Source organism: Stegostoma tigrinum, chromosome 2 (assembly GCF_030684315.1).
Source record: "Stegostoma tigrinum isolate sSteTig4 chromosome 2, sSteTig4.hap1, whole genome shotgun sequence".
Lineage (NCBI taxonomy): Eukaryota > Metazoa > Chordata > Chondrichthyes > Orectolobiformes > Stegostomatidae > Stegostoma > Stegostoma tigrinum.
The window spans coordinates 31,070,663-31,094,473 of NC_081355.1; the positions used below are offsets into that span (position 1 = coordinate 31,070,663).

The following is a 23,811-nucleotide window of genomic DNA, read 5'->3' on the forward strand; positions in this document are numbered from 1 at the left end:
TTTTCAGGTAGTGGGTGATTATCATCTAAAACGCATTGCCTGAAAGTGCAGTGGAGACAGGGGCAATGGAGCATTCAGGAAAGGATGGTACCTCAGTGGTTAGCACTGCTGTCTCACAGCACCAGGGACCCAGATTCAATTCCACCCTCGGGTGACTCTCTGTGTGGAGATTGCATGTTCTCCCTGTGCCTGCATGGGTTTCCTCCATGTGCTCTGGTTTTCTCCTACTGTTCAAAGATGTGCAGGTTTAGGTGGATTAGCCATGTTACAGGGATAGGCTTGGGGGCGTGGATCCCGGTAGGATGCCATTTGGAGGTTCAGTGTGAATTCAATGGGCTGAATGGCCTGCTTCCACACTTCGCGATTCCGTGATTCTAATTCGTCTTTTTTCCGGAAAGAAAAAAAACCTAAAGGGCTCCATGAAGACAGGGAGTCGTATGAAGTAAGAAGATCCCAGGAGAGACAGCACAAACACAATGGGCCAAATGCTTCTTCTGCCCTGCAAAAATTCTGATATTTCATGATACATCAGCAGTTTCTAAACAGAAGAAAAAAATCTCTCGGGTCTCAAATATTTCTACTTAAAAGTAAAGAGGCTCTCAAAGGACAGATCGCAGTTGGTTCCAAAATAGGCCATAGAAAAGTGAATTCATTTCAGGTATATCTCCCCGAATTTACCTAGTACATGTAGTTTTCAGATTTCATTGTTCAGAAATAGAATAGAACAATTTAGTTAACTTTACCAGCTTCAACAGTAGATAATGATTTATAAATAGGGATTCACTTAATGATTGCGAACATATAGGACAAGGCTTCGTGCAGTAGCTGTGATTGTCTCAGGATGATTGCTTACAGAAGTGTAAAGGTTTCAGCTTTTCTATGGAGATTTTAGTTACAACTTGCAAACTGTCTTGGAGTTACATTGCTTGTATAACTGAACAATGCCAGAAAATACAATTTGACTTTCACACAAGGAAAAATAAATTTTGGACCTCACAGATAAAGAAAGATAGGTATAAGTATGCAATCAACACATTGTCAGGTATGAATTATAACTTCATCTCTTCTCTTATATCAACCTTTGTTGCAGATAAAACAATGAAGATTAGTTTTACTTACATGAGACAATTTAACCTTGACCTTTCTCCCAATAAAGTGTAAAAACAAATGCATACAACAAAACCAACATTGAGATGAAAATTCTACATGTGCATTTTGAAAAAGTCATATAACATTTTCAGAATAAATAATCCTGCTCGTGTAGAGTTCGAACTTATCAGAAAACATCAAGTCTGGCTTTCAAGTGAAACACATATTTAGGTTTCTTCATTTCATAGTAATGTATGCAATTACATAAGCTTTAATAAGTTTAGAGTCAGTTTTTAGGACTGCAGTTGAGACACTGCTAAAAAGTGACAATTTCTTCCTAAGTACAGTAAAATAATAACACGGATCATATGGGGATGTACACAAATGCGTTAAGCATCACTTTCAGATAGCTGAGGAAACCTTGACATAACCCAAATTGCCTACAAATATATTCTTAAAAAAAGCCCCATGAAGTGTCCAGATCTCATACAGTAGCAGGCACTGAAAAACACAGGGGGTTAGCTCTGCATAACACAGTACTCTTTCTCTGCTTAGTGCATTGCCTTGGAGAGTCTTCCATATCATCAATGCAGTTAAATATTAACAGTGATAGTAGGAACTGCAGATGCTGGAGAATCTGAGATAACAAGGTGTACAGCTGGACAACACAGCAGGCCAAGCAGCATCAGAGGAGCAGGAAAACTAATGTTTCGGGCCTAGATCCTTCTTCAACGTCAGCTTTCCTGCTCTTCTGATGCTGTTTGGCCTTCCATGTTCATCCAGCTCTACACCTTGTTATCACCAAGTATTAACAGTTTTGTGTTTTAAAGCAACAGTGCAAAAGACTGAAACATCTTGTTAGCCTTTATTGTTATCTCTTCATGGGATCTGAGTATCACTGGCTGGGCCAGCATTTATTGCACATTTGTAATTTTTCTGGAGGTGCTGAGCTCTCATCTTTGGATGTAGGGATAGCCTCAGCACCATTAGTAAGGGAGTTCCAAGCTTTTGACCAACAACAATGATGATATAGTTTATAGTCAGGATGGTGTGCGATTTGAAGGGGAACTTGCAGTTGGTGGAGTTCCTCTGCCTCTGCTGCCCTCATCTTTTGAGATTTTAGGAATCAACTGTATGGAAGGGGCTACTGCACCTTATAAAAGGCATGCTCCTGCTACTGTGCGGTCGGTGGTGAAGGGAATGAACACTGAAGGTAGTGGATGGAGTAATGATCAAGTAGACGGCTTTGTCCTGCGTGGTGTTAAGCTTCCTGAGTGTTGATGGAGCTGTGTTCATCCAGCTAAGTGCAGCATATTCCATCTCCCTCCTAACCTGTTACTTATAGATGCTTAGAAAGGCATTGGGAAAACAGGTAATAAATTACCTGTCAAAGAATTCGGAGACTCTGATTTTTTAACTTAATTCAAATTCCACAGGTTGCCATAGTTAATATCAATATGAAATCTGTGCAACAACTATACTCACTGATGTCCCATTGTGGAGCAGAGAAAAAGTAGACAGAAGTTTTCTGAAGTATTGTATCTGCATATATAGTCAGTCACATTTATCAGCTCAAAGTTCTGCTTTACACTAGAAGATATGTGAACTACTGGAAAACAAAAGAATAATTCAAATTCCAACCTACGTGAGCTCAAAGGAAATAAACTTAAAAGAGAAATACTGATGAAAAACTGGATTCCACAGTACATTGCTACTAATTTGTTTATATTTTTGGAATGTCTTTTGTCAAATTCCATGCAGCCGCTTTTAACATGAATGACACAAACACATTAAAATCTTACTACAACATTTTACCGTCACTGAGCATGGAAACAGGCCCTTCGGTCCAAACAGTCCATGCTGACCATTAGCCCAAACAAAACTAGTCCCACCTGCCTGCTCTTGGCCCACATCCATCCAAACATTTCTTATTCATGTGCTTATCTAAACATCATTTAAATGTTGCAGCTGTACCTGCATCCACCATTTCCTCAAAGTTCATTCAAAACAAACCACTCTCTGTGTAAAAAGGTTGCCCCCATCATCTTTTTTAAAATCTTTCTCTTCTCACCATAAAAATACGCCCCTAGTCTTGAAATCTCCCACCCTAGGGAAAAGATACCTAACATTCACCTTATCTATACCCCTCATGGCTTTACAAACCACGAAAAGGTCACTTTTCAATCCCCTATGCTGCAGTGAGAAAAGTCCCAGCCTATCTAGTCTCTTCTCAACTCAAATCCTCCATTCCCAGCAACATCCTGGTGAGCCTTTCCTGAACCCTCTCCAGCTTAATAATATGCTTCCTACAACAGGACAACCAGAACTGGACACAGTATTCAAGAGCAGGCCTCACCAACATCCTGTACAAGCTCAACACAACACCCATCCCCTATATTTACAGATCTGAACAATGAAGGTAGGCATGCTAAATGTGTTTGTAACCACCCTGTCTATATGTGATGCAAACTTTAAAGAATTATGTACTTGAATCCCTTGGTCTCAGTTCTGGAGCACTATCCCAAGGCCCTACTTTTAATTGTCTAAGTCCTGCACTTACTCCTTTTGCCAAAATACAATATTGTGCATTTATCCAAATTAAATTCCTTCTGTCACTCTCCATCCCATTGACCCAGCTGATTAAAATCTTGTTGTAATCATAGGTAGCCTTCTTCACTGCCCACTATACCACCAATTTGGTGTCCACCATAAACTTTCAAACCATGCTTTCTATATTCTAATCTAAATCATTTACATAAATGACAAACAGGTGGACCTAACACAAATCTTTATGGAACACTAGCCAATTAAAGAAGAAAAGCAAATGATTTTACGTAAGTGATCAGAGTTCCATAACAAATGCTTTCAAATCTTGAGGTGTGTTGCCGACTTAATTCTTCAGTCAGGTTCACTAAAATTGTTATCAAATTGAGCAGAGTGTTTTAATCACCTTGAAATGTATTACTTCATGGTTGAAAATTGGTATTGACATCATCTTTTATGAATTAAAAAAATTATGGAAGAAAATTCACTAATGGCTTAAACCCATTGTACAATTTCAAACACAACACATGCTTCATGGAGTATTTCACACTGCAAACTGGTGTGCCAGAGCACTGGCAAATAAAATTGCATCTTTAAGTACCATGAATGTACTGGCAAATAAAATTGCGTCTTTAAGTACTATGAATGTACAAAAAGTTTGTGTTAAAGAAACTTACCCAGTGTTCACAGAAATTATTTCTATCAATGGGTTTTTTCTTATCTTTGGCAAATCTAGTCGAGCTCCGCCGAGTCGTTTACCCTTATCCTTCTTCTGGCCCAATAGTCTCACAGAGTGACCTTTAAACAAAATTTTTTAAAATGGTTACCACGCGTTTTTTCAGCAAGTTCAAATTAAAATCACAATTGTTACTTGTGAAAAACAGGTCAAGAAATCTCTAAATTATGTTAAAACATCAACACCACTTGTATTCCTATTTTTGTATTTCTATTTAAAATAGCCAAATTTAGTAATTATTCTCTCAAAGTTAAATTTACTGGTTTACTAATAGTTGGATATCATAGAACAAGTAAATACATCAAAATGTTCCAACTTGTTAGTTTTCAGTTGTATATCGCTTAATAACAACTCTTTGGAGGGCAAGTCATTGTGGATTTATAGGTTTGGCTTTTTTTTTGAAAACTTAATTACATGACTTGTAAGAACACTAAACTTTTATGAAAAAATCTGACTGTTTTACAAAAAAGTAATTATTGAAAGTAATATGATGCTGAATAAAATCCGAGGGAATATGAATAAAATTTCAGTGATATTACATGGCATGAAAAGATTAGTTTCTTCTATTTTATGCCATTTTATCTTTGTAAAATATATCTTAGAGGTGTAGATCCAGATTGTAGAATTACATTTTGGAAAATTATCCTCTAACTGACCCCAAGTACAAATCAGCAGCAAAGATAATGAATATTCATTTGTTTGATAGTCCCTTTTGAGCAAGTTACAGTGATTAGTCCATTTCAAGCACAACAAGTAAAGTCATAGAAATGTAATTTTTGGATGCTACTTTGGAAGAGCAGACAGCATTCCCTTCACAAATGTTGCATTCAACACCAGATCAACCTCATCACCTTTCAACTTCTAATAGATGCCTTGAACCTCTCTGCCTATACTTCATCTTGCACGACTTAGCCAGGCTTGATAAATGTCAAGGTGACCTTTGAGGCTTTCTAAATGTTGTAAGAATTTTCACCTCTATTATGACACTTCTTTTATTTCTTTCTTTTTGTCTTATACGTTACTTCCACCACCCATTATGTTTAGATTCCACAGATGAAATCATTCACAGGCAGGGGGCCCACGTCAACTTCCAAAATAATGACTAAGTCCACCTCTGCGTGACAGTGAAGTCATAAGCTGATTTTATGTCTGGCTCTGCAATAAGTAGTTCAAAGCGCTCAGCCAAACAAAAGGCAATTCTTCAACCTCAGCAACCGGGAATGATAGCTACAGCAGGCACTGCAGACATTTCCCAAAGACTATCATCTAGTATATTTTTAAGGTGGGGATCAGGAGGCCAGCATAGGACATTCAGAGGTAGGTACAACCATGAGGAAAGGAGGTCCTTTTTCCTCAACAAGCTGGACTTTTCTCTCAGCTCCAAGGGTTTAATTGGTGGCCTCACCACATTGCTTGGGCCTAGGCTGCTGCATGGAAAAGGCCCATAAACGGCCATTGATTGACCAGATTCGGGCCTCTTTCTACTCAAGTGCAGGAAAACTGCCTGGTAAAACCCCAGCAGCATGTAGCTGACAGGCATGGTATCACTGCCATGTCACCAAATTTTACACTGTGTATCTCATGGAATGTAAATGAGTTATCAAGAGAACTGCAACTGCAAGGAGCAAAACTTCAATATCAGTCTAGAGTGGCTGTTTTCTAGTCTACAACAGTTCCAAAAATGAAAATGCTGGCTGTTTATCCAACTTCCTCTTATACGTTTAGGCATATCGAGGGGTATATTAAAATTAGAAAATGTTCATGAATGCACTGTGTTCTCACTTGTTTCAGACAGACTTTACTGGTTTGATGCATCATAAATATTCACTTCAAAAAAATGTCAACTTTTCAAATTTAAAGATTCATTTGTAAGAATTGGGAAATTTTGTTAAGTTTCTTTCACAACTCAAAACCAGTACTGTGAGCAAAGATGCAGTGTACAGCCAACTTTGTACACTTCATACTGTAGCCCATATTTCCAAACAACAGTGGTATTTCAAACTATTAAGGAATTTTTGGACGGAAATAACCTTATCTTATGTAGCATGAAAAGTATACTCTCAAACTGCAGTGAACAATTGCGATGAACTCGCAGGTTGCATTTGAATGAACTCGTGCTCATACTCAAGACGCAATTAGTCATGTGCTTAATCATCAGATTTTATTCATTCATTCACAGAATATAGGCACTCCAATATTTGTTGTCCATCCCTAGTTACCCTTGAGTAAATAATGGTGAGACATCTTCTTGGACTGCAGTACATGTGGTCAGCCACACAAACAATGCTATTAAGAAAAGATTTGCAGAACTGTGGGTCAGCAATACTGAAGGAATGGCCAAGTCAGGATGATGTGTAGCTTGGAGGGGAATGTGCAAGTGGTGGCATTCCCATACATTAATTACGCTTGTATTTCTGAAGATAGGAGTTGCTGTCAAAGACGACTGACATGTTGCTAAAATGCATCTTGTAGGTGGTATACACTGTAGTCAAGAAGTTGCAGTTGACTATAGTCAAGAAATGTACAGTTGCAGTCATCCAGGCAAGTCGGGAACATACTGTCACACTTCTAACCTGGACTTTGCAGATGGTAGACAAACGTTAAGGAATCAAAGAGGAAGAGGTGTGTCACTTGTTCCAGCATTCCCAGCTTCTGGCCTGCTCTTGTAGCCATAACACATACAAGTTTTTGAACATTGTAAAAAAGTTAAAGACCTGTTACACTCAAAGATTACAGTTTCAATTTAATGAATCAAATGTTGCCCTTTAGACAGCATAAAAATACTAAAAAAAAACAGAATTTGCTGGAAAAGCTCAGCAGATCTCACAGTATTTGTGGAGAGAAATCAAAGTTAACATTTTGGGTCCAGTGACCCTTCCTCAGAACTGAAGTTAGGTAGAAAAGTGTTTGTTTTATGCAGAAGATAGGGTTGGGGAAAGAGGGTAAAGAGTTTAAAAAAAGGGTAGAGATAGAGCCCAAACTAAGAGAAGAATGGTTGGACAGATGAAAGAGTGGATAATGGTCAGGCTAGGAGGAGGAATAGCTATTGCCTAGGTCTGTTACTGGCTGACAATGGCTTATATCTAGTAGCAGACATTGTGATAACAAGACCTGGAATGGGGTAAGGTCATGGACAAGCTCAAGCCCTAAAATTGTTGGCTATTAATGGGGTTAAAATTGTATCAGTGATAATGGGAACCGCAGATGCTGGAGAATCCAATATAATAAAATGTGAGGCTGGATGAACACAGCAGGCCCAGCAGCATCTCAGGAGCACAAAAGCTGATGTTTCGGGCCTAGACCCTTCATCAGAGAGGGGGATGGGGTGAGGGTTCTGGAATAAATAGGGAGAGAGGGGGAGGCGGACCGAAGATGGAGAGAAAAGAAGATAGGTGGGGAGGAGAGTATAGGTGGGGAGGTAGGGAGGGGACAGGTCAGTCCAGGGAAGACAGACAGGTCAAGGAGGTGGGATGAGGTTAGTAGGTAGGAGATGGAGGTGCGGCTTGGGGTGGGAGGAAGGGATGGGTGAGAGGAAGAACAGGTTAGGGAGGCAGAGACAGGTTGGACTGGTTTTGGGATGCAGTGGGTGGAGGGGAAGAGCTAGGATGGTTGTGTGGTGCAGTGGGGGGAGGGGACGAACTGGGCTGGTTTTTGGATGCGGTGGGGGAAGGGGAGATTTTGAAGCTGGTGAAGTCCACATTGATACCATTGGGCTGCAGGGTTCCCAAGCGGAATATGAGTTGCTGTTCCTGCAACCTTCGGGCCCAGGCCCCAAGGTGACTTTTCACATTAAGCACAGGTTCACCTGCACATCTGCCAATGTGGTATACTGCATCCACTGTACCCGGTGTGGCTTCCTCTACATTGGGGAAACCAAGCGGAGGCTTGGGGACCGCTTTGCAGAACACCTCCGCTCGGTTCGTAATAAACAACTGCACCTCCCAGTCGCAAACCATTTCCACTCCCCCTCCCATTCTTTAGATGACACGTCCATCATGGGCCTCCTGCAGTGCCACAATGATGCCACCCGAAGGTTGCAGGAACAGCAACTCATATTCCGCTTCCCCTCCACCCACTGCATCCCAAAACCAGTCCAACCAGTCTCTGCCTCCCTAACCTGTTCTTCCTCTCACCTATCCCTTCCTCCCACCCCAAGCCGCACCTCCATCTCCTACCTACTAACCTCATCCCACCTCCTTGACCTGTCCGTCTTCCCTGGACTGCCCTATCCCCTCCCTACTTCCCCACCTATACTCTCCTCCCCACCTATCTTCTTTTCTCTCCATCTTCGGTCCGCCTCCCCCTCTCTCCCTATTTATTCCAGAACCTTCACCCCATCCCCCTCTCTGATGAAGGATCTAGGCCCGAAACGTCAGCTTTTGTGCTCCTGAGATGCTGCTGGGCCTGCTGTGTTCATCCAGCCTCACATTTTATTATCTTGGCTATTAATGGGGACTGTCAGTGGCTAACAATGGATTGTCGGTAACAGCAGACAATGCACTATGCAGAAGTACTAATTGAAATGAGTAACAAGTAATCTAAGATTGCAAAGACTTTTACCTGAATCACTCTCAATGTGTTATTCCTACAACTTAAGGTGATCAGTCTATCACTTAATTTGTGGACAGAAATCTCCACAATAACATGTAACTTCAGTTGTGGCTCTATGAAATTGCATAAAGGTTAATTAAACTGAGGATCCAACAATGGAGGCTGGCTACACAAGGGCCCTGGCTTGTCCTGACCCAGTTTAGCAAGAAGCCCCCTTTAACTTGGTGGATCAAAGCCTGACATTCAACAGTTGATGTTTGTCATAAGGAACTTGTTGGTAACTTCTAGTGTTTTCCATTCATTTAACCAAAAGATGTTTGTCAGTGTGTATTTCTCAAGAAAATTGCACTATTATGGAGTTCTAAGAAGGAAGGCCGTCAGTGGGTGGCCTTACGAGGCTGTCAAGGAGTGATTTAGCAAGATACAGCATGGATGGTTTAAACCAGCTGTTTCCTTTTATCGGTCAGCAGATGTGTAGGGGAGTGATGCTTTTGAGGACATAAAGCCAGGCAAGGGGTTTTACAGAGAGGGTTCCAGTTATTTTTGGAATTACTGCACGCATTTGAATGTCAACAAGATTCGTGCATGATTACCTACCAGACAGGTGCTCGGTATTCTGCTGCAGGGTATGATAGGGCAAGTCCTGTGATTCAGAGTGTTACGGCAGCAACAACTCATTCAGCCCAGCAACAATATTTAACGTTTCTGGTTTTGACCTTCCAAATATTTTCTCCAAATGCTCCTTTCAGAATAAAGCCCTATCTAGAGTCACTGCCAAGTATGCTGGATTTGCCTGAAGTTCCCAGCTTTGATATTCTTGCAACCATGTCTCTGCAATGGCTAAAAGGTCATACCCATTAACCTTAATTTGTGCTATTCATTCATTTATTACGAATTTAATCTGAAAAAAATATTGTCTGGCTTCATTATGAGTCAGCCTCTGCTGTGGAAAGGCAAACTCTCACTTCTGTCAATTCCAGACTTTATTAAATCAATCTACACTTTGCTTCAAGTAAAACTTCCAAAAACATAATCCCCTAGATCACCTATCATTTCTACACTGATCGCTTTTCATATTCAATTTTACAAAAGAATAAATTTAAAATACTTACCTTTCAAGTCCTCCACATCAACACCCATCCTATTATTGCTACAGTATATCCTGCAAAGTATTTCTTCCTTCACACTCTTGAAGCCAAGAGTGTAATAATCTAAATACTAGCCTGTAGTGCCAGCCTGAACCATGTTCTATGTGAGGTGTAAACACGTGATCTTATGGTTTGAATCTGACAATACCACTGTACCAAAATTACATTTTACATAAAATTGAGAAACAACCTAACTTCCCTAGTTATACAGAGAGGAGTATGGTTTGGTTACTAGCAATAAAGTTAATTACTGACACAAAAGCAAAACATAACACTGAAGGTATGTTCATAAAGGAGAAAAAAAAACTATGATGGCAAAAGGTTTATTCAGCTTGGTATGTAAAGCTTCCTTCATTATGGGAATCATAGAATCCATTATGTGGAAACAGGTCCTTTGGTCCAACAAGTCCACACCAAACCTCAGAGCATTCTACCCAGACTCATCCCCCTATAACCTACCTAATTGACACATCCCTGAACACTACTGGCAATTTATTTGTTGAGCCCTGTTGTGAGAAAAGGTTGACAACTACTGTTCAGTGGCAGAGAAACAACTTTAGCAATACGCACAATTTTAACTGTAGAAAAACTAAAAAACTGTAAGTTGCTGTTTCTAAGTACTTGTACTACCTTGCCAGCATCTCCTGAAGACACTAATGTACAAGTGCGGGTTCACGGGTGCCAACAGTTCTCCATTACTTAGATATGGAGGCATAATTCATATGTGAACCTAAATTATGATTACTAGTTGCACATTTGTCCATTGTAATAACAGATACTCCTGTATCTAGACTGTGGTTTAGTTTTATGCTGCCCCAAAATTCTATTACTTGTGATTACTTTACCGAACACAGACTTAGCTCCAGGTCAAGCAATTCTATTGTGCAATTTGAAGATTTTGCAAATACAACAATCAAATCCTGACATTCGAACACAAAAAATTTCTACCAATGCGATGCCTAGGATTTCAATACTCTTCTTTTATTTTGTCAACTTGGTATTAAACATAACCTTAAGAGAAATCTGTGACCTTGACTGACCGACGTTAGACTTCTCTCTGGAACAGGAAAGGTTTGAAACATTTTCTGTATTCAGACAGATTTAGGGTAAAAAGGAACACCAAATTTTAATGAGCTGGAAATTCAGCAGATAAGGCAATAACATTAGCCAACATCTTCTATTGCTGCAAAAACATATACATGGCAGATTTAGGTATGGTAATGGTCACAATGACACACAAACAGTCCCGGGAAAACAAATGCATTGTCCCTATCCAGAAATCACACTTTATTTTGTTTAGTAATAATGTTCTATAGGGCCTTTCCAAATAAACAAACAAATATCAATTTATTGTAAATAATGAGCAGTTTTTTGTGGCGAATATGCAAACATGTATAACTGAATGGAGGTCATCCCAACTCAATTCAAAATCCTATAGACAACAAGAAATGGAAGTCAAGACCCAGTCAGGCTGAATTCTACTGGGCCACTGACAGTGCAATCTCATAATTTTCCATAACAAGCAAATAAAATCCCACTGTATCTCAATAGATCTGGCACATCAAGCCTGCTCTGCCTTTCGGTATGACCATGACCAATGTGCCTATGGTCTTATCTCCACTTTCCTGCCTGTTTCGCATGTCAGTCAACTCCTCAGTGATTAAAATGTCAGTCTTCCAGGTTTAAATATATTAAATGACCTAGTCTCCATTGCTCTCTGTGGGAGAATTTCAAATCCTGGGCAGCGGCCGATGTGGTGGAGGCAGTCCTGGGCAGCAGCCAGTCCAAACAATGAGACCTGGTTGGAGGCCAGCGTGAGAGATGCAGTCCTGGAACTTACCTTAGAGTGGATTCTTAATTCAGCTACAAGTTTAGTGTAATACCAATATCTCCCAGTGCCAGTTAGGATTCCAGGCTGTATTTACAGCAATTCAATCTGAAAAATTAACCATTACTTTTCTGCATACCTAATTAAAGGCTCGACTGTTCACCAGCTTCTGAAGGCGAAAAAAGGGAGAGTTTTAAAGTAACACCTTCTCCTCTGTACCAAATTCCCCAGCTAACATTCGCACCTCATCACATTTAAGCTTCGTCTCACTCCCATATTTCTGCATCGAGGCTATCTGCATACTATCAATATTCAGCATCCCTTCTATCAAAACAAGCTTTTTTTTTAAATTATTTGTTTCAGCAGGACTCCTTAATATTGAGACCTTATTTGGAATTAAAAGTGAACAATGCACAGAAACGGGTCATTTGGTCCAAGTGGTTTTGGAATATGCTATAATCTCACATGCCACCTTTGTTCTGCCTGACTCATTCACTTAAAAACTGTTTGAGCCAATAACGTAAGCAGCATTTTCACCAGTATTTTTGGTTTCTCAGGTCACCCAACTTCAGATTAGTTTACTGACAAGTCTCAAACTGCCCTCTCCCTCTTATTAAAAGGACTAGTCGGATTCTAGCTCACAGGTCACTTTACCAGTAATACCATCGAAGAACTTCACTACGAATTAGCATTTTGAACAAAAATAATTTCTCAGTCTTTCCTTTCAGTTTCAAATATTCCAGCACCCATGCAGAATAGCCACCAACAAAGTAAATGAAAAATTTAGGCAGGATTTCTTTGTTGAGTGTGGCAAGACTGTGGAATGCACTGCCACCAATAATTAATGTCAAAATAATTTACAGGTGGCCGAACACCAAAAGGACTGGGAAGGAAGGAAAATGTGAGCAAGACGGAAAGAGCTAATTCGTATTTGGGAATATTTTTATTATGTGTAAATACCAACATGAAGCCATGCCTGCTCATCTGCTGTCAATTATAAGTACAGAACTGAGCCAGGATTGTCCCTCATTTGCTCAGTCTTTGCTCAACTAATTTACCTCATTTGGAGCTGTAGATAGTATAGTTTAATTGTCCCCTGCAAACATGGACTAAATGAATGGAGTTGGGGCTGCGTATCAGGCAGTTTTCCTTCTTTTAGTTCTGAGTCAACGAATCTTCTGGATTAGCATAGTTATACTCCAACTGAGAGCAGATTCAAGATCAACTGACATACCTCCATTATAACATGGCCAGCTACCGCACAAGGTCATTGATTGAGAGGGGTGGTTAGCTCAGAGGGTTGGACAGCTAGTGTGTATATCAATTTAACACCAACAGCCTGGGGGTTGATACCCATGCTAGTTGGGGCATACAACAGACCTGCTTCTTCACACTCCCCGTCCCAAAAAATCCTGTCAGCACTTAGCCATGGCTCTTTTCAAACTGCATTTTAACATAATGGTTTTAGTATTTGAACCAACTGCTCAGTGATGTTCCAACACACCTCTGGTACAGATGGGATGTGAATCAGGCCTCCTGGTCCAGAGTGGGGATGCCACCATTGCACCACAATAGCCATAACATAACGGTTTTAGGTATTTTCTAATCACTATGTTCAGAGGTGTTATTTCACATCTCTGGAACATGTAGGGTTATCACCCAAGTCTCCTGGCTCAGAGTTGGAACAATACCAAAGAATGATAAGAGCCCTCGAATACCAGGTATTAGATGTTACATATCTTAAAATCAAACTGTGTTATGACAAACCTCTGGAAAAGGTGCGGCCTGAACGTAAGCTTCTGCTTCAAAGACAGGGACAAAGCCCAGATATGAACATGTTTGCTCTGTTACACAGTAGCTACTCTCCATTATCTTTCCATCATGTTGTGAGCATCTGTTGATTCAGTTGCCTGGCTATCATGTTGCAATATGGAGGGATGTCAACTAAGCATGTTCAGTTCCCTCAATGGCTGACGTTGCCATGTGGGACTCTCTTTCTCAATGTCTGCCCTCGCTTCAGGTGTGATGACCTTCGGGTTAAACTACCACCAGTCGTCTCTCCCTAACAAGAAAGCATCTGTATGATCAGGTAGGACAAGACATCTTTAGCTTTATCTTTTAAAGGGACTATTCTTTTACAACAGTATCATCCAAACTCTGCTGGTCAATCTGTCTTAAATCATTCTAATAGAAGGACAAATTTCAAATATAAGACCTCTTTAGATAAAGCTATTAAAAATAACTTTGAAGCAACCTCTCTTCTTCTTTCACATGTTGAATTTACAAGGCAGATTTAAGAAGAAAACGAAAATAACATTTTCTGAACGATTGATTCATCAAGTCAAAAAGGCATCTTAATACTTAATGTTATGTCGTGGGATTTCCTATTTATGAACATATGTTTTAATAGGCTTAATAAGATAACAATTTGTATATCATGAAATATCATTTGTCCCTGGCAAGCAGGGAAGATGCGGTCGCATGAAGGAGCCTTGGTTCTTAAGAGAGGTCGAACAACTGGTTAAGAGGAAGAAGGATGCTTATGGTTTAGGAAACAAAGAACGGAAAAGGGTCCAGAGGAATACAAGTTATCCAGGAAGGAGCTGAAGAAAGAGGTTAAGAGAGCTATATGGGGGTGTCAGAAAATCTTGGCAGACAGGATCAAGGACAACTCCAAGGCCTCTTACACGTACATGAGGAATAAGAGAATGACCAGAGAAAGGGTAGGGCCGATCAAGGATTGTAAAGGGAATTTGTGCACACAGCCTAAGGTGATAGCAGAGGTTCTTAATGAATATTTTTCTTCAGTATTCACAACTGAGAGGGACCTAGTTGTAGACGAGGCCAGCGTGAAACAGGCTGGTAGGCTAGAGAAGGTGGATATTAGTAAGGAAAAAGTGCTAGGAATTCTGAGGAAGTTAAATCTAAAATGATCATCACTCTCTCAATGTAAAGGTAAGCATTGTTACCAGGCATCAACAATTAGAAAGAGAAATTGAGTGAACAAAGTCAAACCCTAACTTCAAATTCAAGTTTTGCTTGGGAGCATAAAACTTGTATTATGCAAAATTTAATTCAGAACATATTAACACATATTTACATCTTCATTTTCTGAAACAAAATGTAAAAAAACCCTATTTCACCATGTTTCAAGAAAAACTCACCTTTAATTGTTTCTTCAACAACTTCAACTACACGATCTATTTGCTGAACCTGACAAGGGAAAAACAGTTTTATTACATTTCCGATGAGAATTGACAACAATGTTCTATCCTAAAAAGGCAGTGTTCCAAAAGATTTAAGCCACGTATTAGACATTGTAACTTGAAAATGAAAAATAACATACTTGTTTAGTGGAACCAACTTCATGAAAAGGTTATTGCTTACTCCTCCTGTAGTCACCAACAGAATTTGCCTCTTTCAACTGTTAAGGTGTGGGTGACTGAAACGGTTTAATCCTTTTAAACAGAAACCAGTGCATTGGACTTACAACTGATGCCTTTAAGCATGAAGTTGAAGATATACAAAAGTGGCACATGTTGATTCTCTCTCAGTTTTTATCTCACTTCTCTTGGGTTAACCTCACTGTTTGATTGGGGTCTGCAGTAGATACATCAAGAGAGTGTATTACTGGGCCATGTGTTCTTTTTAAATCCCTAAGCTGATGAGCTGTCAACCCAATTTTTGATGTTTGGGAATCAGGAATTTTATAAATTCAAGTTACATGTTTTCAAATGCTATAGAGACTTTACAAATTCCAAGCAGCATAAGTCATCATTATCTCTCACCAGTTTTAGATACTTGTTACTAATGATTATGCAACCTCCAACATTCTTTTTCTCTCCAAAGTTTCTGAATATGGTGAACAAACATTACAAGTTTGCTGATGACACTATATTGGTAGGACAGATATCAAATAACAATGAGTCAGAATACAAAAAGGAGATAGAGGGTTTGGTTTGTGTCGTGCAATGACAACGACCTCTCTCTCAATGTTGGCAAAACTAAAGAACTGATCACTGACTTCAGAAAAAAAGGAAGAGAACACGTCCCAACCAACATCAATGGAGAGGAGGTTAAGAGGATTGAGAACGTCAAATTCCTAACAGTGACGATAACCGACAACCTGTCCTAGACTTCCTACGTGGCTGTGATGGTCGAGAAAGCACAACAATGCATCTTCTTCCTCAGGCAGCTCTGAAAATTCAGCATGTCCATAAGGACCCTCACCAACTTTTACAGATGCACCACTGACACCATTTGGGTGCCTAATAGCCTGGTACGGCAACTGTTCTTCCCAGGACCATTAAGAAACACAGAAAGTTGTGTGCACAGCCCAGACCATCACAGAAGGCAAACTTCCATCCATGGACTCTATTTATACTTGTTGCTACAGAAAGGCTGCCAACATCAAAGGCCCCTCCCGCCTCAGTAATGTTCTCCTATAACCTAGAAGAAACAGAAACTTGAACACACGCAACAGGTTGAAGAACAGCTTCTTCCCTGCCATTCCAACTTCAAATAATGTTGATCATGCTAATGCTGATCTTGCTTCACGCACCTCCTGTGCAATGTAACCTGTATGCCTCACCCTGTCCAAGCACCCTATGACCTCTGTGTCCATGCTTACTGTGACCTGCCTGAACCGTTTGTAAAAACTTCTCTCTATACTTAGGTGCGCATGACAATAAATCAAATCAAATCAAATATGCTATTTCATCAGAACAGTGAGGTTTTTGCAAGCCATGAGAATGGAATGAGTGACAAGAAGAATAAAAGCAAAGGTTTGTGGTAGGGTAAAGCGGGGAGGAGAATAACTGACCAAAGATTTCATCATACAAATGCCAAAGGCATTGGTAAAGAATAATAAAGAGATGTCAACTGTGTCCAGAAAAGGCGTGAATGGTTTCATTGCCAGCTAAAGCAACATGTCGAAATACAGAAAGGAAAAGACAGCAAGACAAAACAATAAGTACAAGATGGAGACAGTGGTTATGAGCTAAAGTTGCTGAACTTTGTGGTAAATCCAGAAATCTGCACAGAGCTAGACAAGACATGAGGTGTTGCCTTACAAGCTTCACTGTAGGAGACATAGACACAGACAGCAAAGAAGGAGCAAGATGGAGAATTAAAATAACAAGTAACCAAAAGCTCAGGAGTACGCTTGCAGAATTAACAGGTTTATTTCGCAAAGTGGTCACCCAATCTACATTTGAGGGATTGTGAACAGCAAATACAGTGTACTAAATTGCAAGTAGTAACAAAAAAAGTTTCATTTGGAAGGAGCATTGTGCTTAAATGATGTAAAAGAACAAGTGTTGTACTCCTGCAATTGGACAAGTTGACACAGTAGTGAGTGCGAAAGGGAAGGGTTAGGAAAGTGGTAAATGTTCTGTCATAGTGCTGAAGTTTGGAAAAATGTTGGAGGATGATCTGATGAGTACACAGGGTGATGAAGTGGAAAGTGGGCATGAAAGTGATTCTACCTGAGCATGTCTGCTTCATTTCATTCATGTCAATAAATTTTCAGCCTTCGACCCCGTATTATGTGTAACCTTCTTCTCACTCACTCTCAAAGAAATGGCTTACTTCTCTCTGCTGAAAAATGTTTTTATTTCCCATCCTCATCAGGCATCTGACTTCAGGTTTTTTTTCCTCTACTCTCAATAGTTTGCTTTCCATTACCCTTCACCTATGAATAAGAAGCCATAAGACCATAAAACAAAGGAGCAGAAGTTAGGCCATTCAGCCCATCGAGTCTGCTCTGCCATTCAATAGCGGCTGATATGCTTCTCAGCCCCATTCTCCCGCTTTCTCTCCATAACCTTAGATCCCCGAGACAATCAAGAACCTATTTATCTCTGGGTTGAATATACTCAATGACCTGGACTAGGAATCCTCCATAGATTCACCACTCTCTGACTAAAGACATTTCACCTTATCTCTATTCTAAAAGGTTTTCCCTTTACTTGAAGGCTGTGCCTTCAGGTCCTAGTCTCTCCTACCAATGGAAACATCTTCCCAACATCCACTCTGTCCAGGCCACTCAGTATTCTAAGTTTCAATTAGATCCCCCCTCATCTTTCTAAACTCCAACAAGTATAAACCCAGAGTCCTCAATTTTTCCTCATATGTTAAGCTTTTCATTCCCGGGACCATTCTCATGAATCTCCTCTGAACCCACTCCAGGGCCAGTACATCTTTCCTGAAATATGGAGCTCAAAACTGCACACAATACTCCAAATGTGGCCTGGCCTGAGCCTTATAGAGCCTCAGAAGTACATCCCTGCTTTTATATTCAAGTCTTCTCAAAATAAGTGCCAAAGTTGCATTTGCCTTCCTGACTACTGACTCAACCTGCAAGCTTACGCTGAGAGAATCCTGGACTAGAACTCCCAAGTCTCTTTGCACTTCAGATTTATGAATTTTTTCCCCATTCAGAAAATAGTCCATGCTTATATTCTTCTTACCAAATTGCACAACCTCACATTTTTCCACGTAGTTCTCCATCTGCCACTTCTTTGCCCACTCTCCTAGCCTGTCTAAATCCTTCTGCAGCCTCCCCTCATTTTCAATACTACCCGTCCCTCTACCTATCTTTGTATCGTCTGCAAACTGAGCCAGAACACCCTCAGTTCCTTCATCTAGATCATAAAGTGAAAAGCTGTGGTCCCAACACTGACCCTTGTGGAAAACCACGAGTCACCAGCTGCCATCCAGAGAAGGATCCTTTTAACCCTACTCTCTGCATTCTTCATTGAGATTTTGCAATGGCTGCATTTCATAGTCTTTCATTTTAGTGAAATGTGATTAGGGACCAAATTGAAATTAGATAAAAATAGTTATTGTAGGATACTAAAACAAGGAAAATGCAAATTATCAACCAAATGCAAAGGAGAAAAACAATGTAACTGAGAATGTGAGAAAAAGCATGCAACTAACGAAGAACAAATTAACCGATGGCTCAATGAACAGAATATAGGGTAAAGACCGTACCTTTTCACTTTTCCATACTTTTGACCGTGAACCAAGGTGGGAAAAGGACTGTTTTAAAAATGAAGAATTGCAGAAGGGATTACAGCTCTTTTTAAGAGCAGGTTGCCAATACATTGTAAGTACTGTTTACACTGTTGATCGTCCAAGCAGAGGGGATTTTTGCGAGTTCCACTGGTGAGGTTTTAAACTAGTAATGGTAGAGGGATGGGAACCAAAGGATTGGCTTAGACAGGTCAGATTCAGTAGAACATTAACTGGTGATGCAGTCAGTGACTTGGAAACACAAGAGAAACAAAGATTAAAAAGCAACCAGCAAAGCAAATTGACAGGGTTGAGCTGTTCATACTTCAATGTAAGGAGTATTACACACAAACCAGATGAACCAAGGGCACAGATAGGTACTTGGCAGCACGATGTTGTTGCCAATAATGGACACCTGGCTAACAGAGAGACAAAACCGGCAGCTCAATATGTCTGGGTATGAAGTTTTCAGGGAGGATAGAGTGGGTAATAAAAAAGGGAACTGGTACCAGTATTGATTAAAAAGTATCAATTGCAGTTAGGAAGGGATAATATACTAAATGTGTTAACAAATGAGGCTTTTTGGGTTGAGCTTAGATATAAACAAAGGGGCAATCACTCTATCAGGCATATACTATAGACCCCCAAATGACAACAAAGAGATAGAAGAACATGTATGTATACAAACTTCTGCCTGTACGAATAAGAGGGCAATAACAGTAGAAGACTTTAACTATCCCAATGTCAGCTGGGTTTCAAACAAGACAGGGGGCATAGAAGGTGAAAATATGCTGTGTCCAGGAATTTTTTTTTAAAACAATATGTGACAAATCCAATGAGTTTATACAATTCTGGGTTTAGCATTGAGAAATAAAGATGGGCAAGTGGGTGAAGTTGTTTGGGCAACTATATCAGGGATAGTGACACAATTTGGTTATATTTAGCGTCATTATGGAAAGGGACAGAGACGCATCAGGAGTAAAAGCTTTCAACTCCAGGTTAGTGGAAGAGACACCAATATTGCAAACCTGCAAAATGATTTGACTGAGGTGGACTAGAAAGTACTGCCGAAGGATAAATCAACGGTAATGCAATGGGAGACAAAGCTGACATGTTCTCTCCAAGAAGACACTACCAAATCTAGACACCAATGGCTGTTTTGAAAAACAAAGGGGAAGATTAAATAGAAAAAAACACACATTATAGCTATAAAAAAACTCAACACGGCAGGTAGCCTCAAGGAGCATAGAAAATACAGGTATCAAATAGAAAATAAATAAGGAAATCAAAGAGAGGGCATGAAATTGTATTAGCAAGTAAATTGGAAGAAGTCCCAAAGATGTTTTACCGGTATATAAAGAGCAACAGTAGTTAAGGAAAAAGTGGGGCCTGTCAGAAATGAAGGAGGGAACTTGGGTGAAGATGCAGAACATATGGGAAGAATTTCAAATGAATTTTTGGTTTCTGTTTTCACAAAGAAACGGAATGATGCAGAAACAATATTCCAAGAACGGCAATGAGAAAAACAGGACAAAATAATCATAGCAAGAGAGAAATTGTTAGAGGAGTTGGAATCCTTGAAAGTAGATAAGTAGACAGAGCCAAATGGATTGTTTCCAACGATCTTGAAAGTGGTCAAGAAGGAAACAGCAGATGCTCTGAGGATTACTTCCCAATTTTCACTAGACACAGGTGAGATGCCAGAGGACTGGAGAAATACAAATGTAGTTCTGTTGTTTAACAAGGGTTTTTTAAATTCATTTATGGGATGCGGGCATCATTGGCTGGCCAACATTTCTTGCGCATCCCTAGTTGCCTATGAGAAGGTGGTGGTGAGCCGCCTTTTGAACCGCTGCAGTCCTCCTGCTATGGATTGACCCACAATGCCACGAGGGAGGGAATCCCAAGTTTTTGACCCAGCGACAATGAAGGAACAGCAATATATTTCCAAGTCAAGATGGTGAGTGACTTGGAGAGGAACTTGGAGGTGATGGTGTTGCCATATATCTGCTGCCCTTGTCCTTCTAGATGGAAGTGGTTGTGTGTGTGGAAGGTGCTGTCTGAGAATCTTTGGTGAATTTTTGCAGCGCATCTTGTAGATAGTAAACACTGCTGCTATTAAGTGTCAGTGGTGGAGGGAGTGAATGCTAGTAGATGTAGTGCCAGTCAAGCCGGCTGCTTTGTCCTGAATGGTGTCAGGCTTCTTGAGTGTTGTTGGGGCTGTACTCATCCAAGTAAGTATTTCAGCATACCCTTGACTTGTGCCTTGTAGACAGTGGACAGGAGTCAGGAGGCGAGTTACTCGCCGCAGTATTCCCAGCTTCTGGCCTGCTCTTGTAGCCACTGTGTTAATGTGGTGAGTCCAGCTGAGTTTCTGGTCAATGATAACACTCAGGATGTTGATAGTGGGGGATTCAGTGATGGTAACACCACTGAATGTCAAGGGGCAGTGGTTAGGTTCTCTCTTATCGGTGATGGTCATAGCATGGCATTTGTGTGGCGTGAATGTCACTTGCCATTTGTCTGCCCAAGCCTGGATATGTCCAGATCTTGTTGCAGGTGAACATGGACTGCTTCAGTATCTGAGGAGTCATGAATAGTGCTGAACATTGTGCAATCATCAGTGAGCATCCCCACTTCTGACCTTATGATGAAGGGAAGGTCATTGATGAAGCAGTTGAAGATGGTTGGGCCCAGGACACTACCCTGAGGAACTCCTGCAGAGATGTCCTGAAGCTGGGGTGATTGGCCTCCAACAACTGCTTGCTCAGCTTTTCCCTCCATCCATTATACCAATTTTTAAAATTTATCTGCATGCATTTGCAGGGTGAGTTTTACAAGGAGGTTAGAGATTTAAATATTAGAGTTATACATGAATAGTCCATGGTTATTTACTTGTAACAAGAATCTATCTATTTGTAATAAATAGCAGTTCTTTTTAAGTACAGAAACCTGATTCATGCCGTCACCCTTGGTCAAGAAAGACAGGTAAATTGGAGAATTTTGTAGACTTTGACAAATTCTTCAACTTATGTAATGACTCCTAAAATAACGGAGATTGATTTCCAGGTGTGCTACCCTATTGAGGTATGGCTGTCAATAATAGGGTTGATAGTTACAGCACAAATAGCAGGCCCTTCCCACTCAGCTCAGGAATTATATTATACATTTTAAAGGTAATAGCCCAATCATACCTTTCCTGAATTATCAATAACATTAAACTTTTCAAAATATAATGTCAATCATTAGTATTATTTTTTGAAACAGAGAAATTTGGTTTGATGACAATGGCTTATCGGAAGTATTTATAGCATACCGCAACTCAATGGTGGCTGGTTGAAAGCTTAAGTTCATGATACAAAACTTTAGCCAGCAGAACCGACCAAGGAGTGCAAGCATTGAGGTTTTACTCATATTGGACAACCTGAACCCTAAACACTCTATGACAAACCACCTTTTCACTGGCAAGTTTCCCAGAGATCTCAGGAAGTTGTGCTAGAGGCAGTAATGTAATACGCCTGTTTAAAGCAATATAAAGAAGCTGAATTTTCACATACTAATTATGTAAATAGCTGTACTAAATACTGATCTGCTTGTCCAACATTATTCCATCACCTCTAGTGACCAGGATACTTGCATGCAGTCAAGTACTTTTTCATTAAGTCCATAAGGGAAGGCAGTAATAGTCATGCTTGAAATTTCAGAATATTGCATTTCCTCCACGATTTCCATCCACTTAAGGATTTAAGACTCTCCTCAAAATATTTAATGATCTTAAAAAGGAGCAAAACACAAACCAGAGATTTTTTTTTAAAAGTGGTAGAAAACTATTAAGGAGAAACTATGGACTTCATATAATACTGCAAGAATCCATCTCCTTCCAAACACAACATTCAATTTGCCAATCTTCTAGATTTTAACACTCTGAGATCCTCAAGACAAGGCATTTGCCAAATCCAAACTAGGCATACACAAAGATCAAAGAGTTACAGGTGTAACAGTGGCTCAGTGGTTAGCATTGCTAAGGCACAGTGCCAGGGGTCTGAGTGTGATTCCAGCGTTAGGCGACTATCTGGGTGGAGTCTGCACATTTTCCCTTTGTCTGAGTAGGGTTCCACTGAGTGCTCCGGTTTCCTCCCACAGTCCAAAGGTGGTTGGGTGGATTGGCCATGCTAAATTGTCTTGCAGAGTCCAGGGATGTGCAGATTAGACGGATTAGCCATGGCAAATGGGGGTTACGAGGGGAGCTGGGTGTGGGTAGCTGCAGACTCGACGGCCTCTTTCCGCACTACAGGGATTCTACACTTCTATGAACTAATGTAAACTTTTTGAAAAGCTGAATTTTTTAGGTGACTTATTAGAAAAATATTCTTACCCCAATAATGCTCAAGCCTTTAATGTAGTCCATCCGTGGTTGGGCTTGAGGAACACATCCAGCAACTACTACCTTTTTATTCTGTTCTTGAGCTTTCCTGAAGTAGAAATAATGTGATATGAAATTACATGATTTTACATACAGTAACTAATAAAGTCAAGAAAATTGTAACTACAATTATTAATTTGGCACCTCTAAAATTCTGAAAGTACATTTACTTCTTAAGTCTCTTTAAACGTCAGAACTGAAGTGATCCATGTTTACTACAAATCAAATTAAAGCAGACCCTTTATCAAGTTTTTCCATAGTTATTACTACCTACTCCTCAATTATAAGTTTGATTTGCAAATATTTCCAATGCAGAACATACGTTTAATACAATGGAACTCTCATGAATACAAGTATTCACACCCTCAATTTAACATCACTACAAATCTGATCCACAAAATTCAATCAAAATACCGATTTTTCCAATTTAATTGTTATGAACTGCAATAATCTGGTAAATGATACAATTAAATCT

At 40.0% G+C, this 23,811-nt stretch overlaps 1 protein-coding gene across 5 annotated transcripts in view; it reads right to left on the reverse strand.

Moving 5' to 3' along the window:
• The window catches only part of cdkal1 (CDK5 regulatory subunit associated protein 1-like 1), a 620,961-nt gene that overhangs the window by 395,649 nt on the left and 201,501 nt on the right, over positions 1 to 23,811 (reverse strand). For all 5 annotated transcript variants that reach the window (XM_059653106.1, XM_048562402.2, XM_048562395.2 and 2 more), the window contains 3 exons: positions 23,289 to 23,385; positions 15,061 to 15,109; positions 4,311 to 4,431 (listed from right to left, as the gene is read on the reverse strand). In XM_059653106.1, coding sequence (XP_059509089.1) covers positions 4,311 to 4,431; positions 15,061 to 15,109; positions 23,289 to 23,385 — 267 coding nt within the window. The remainder of the gene's footprint in view (positions 1 to 4,310; positions 4,432 to 15,060; positions 15,110 to 23,288; positions 23,386 to 23,811) is intronic.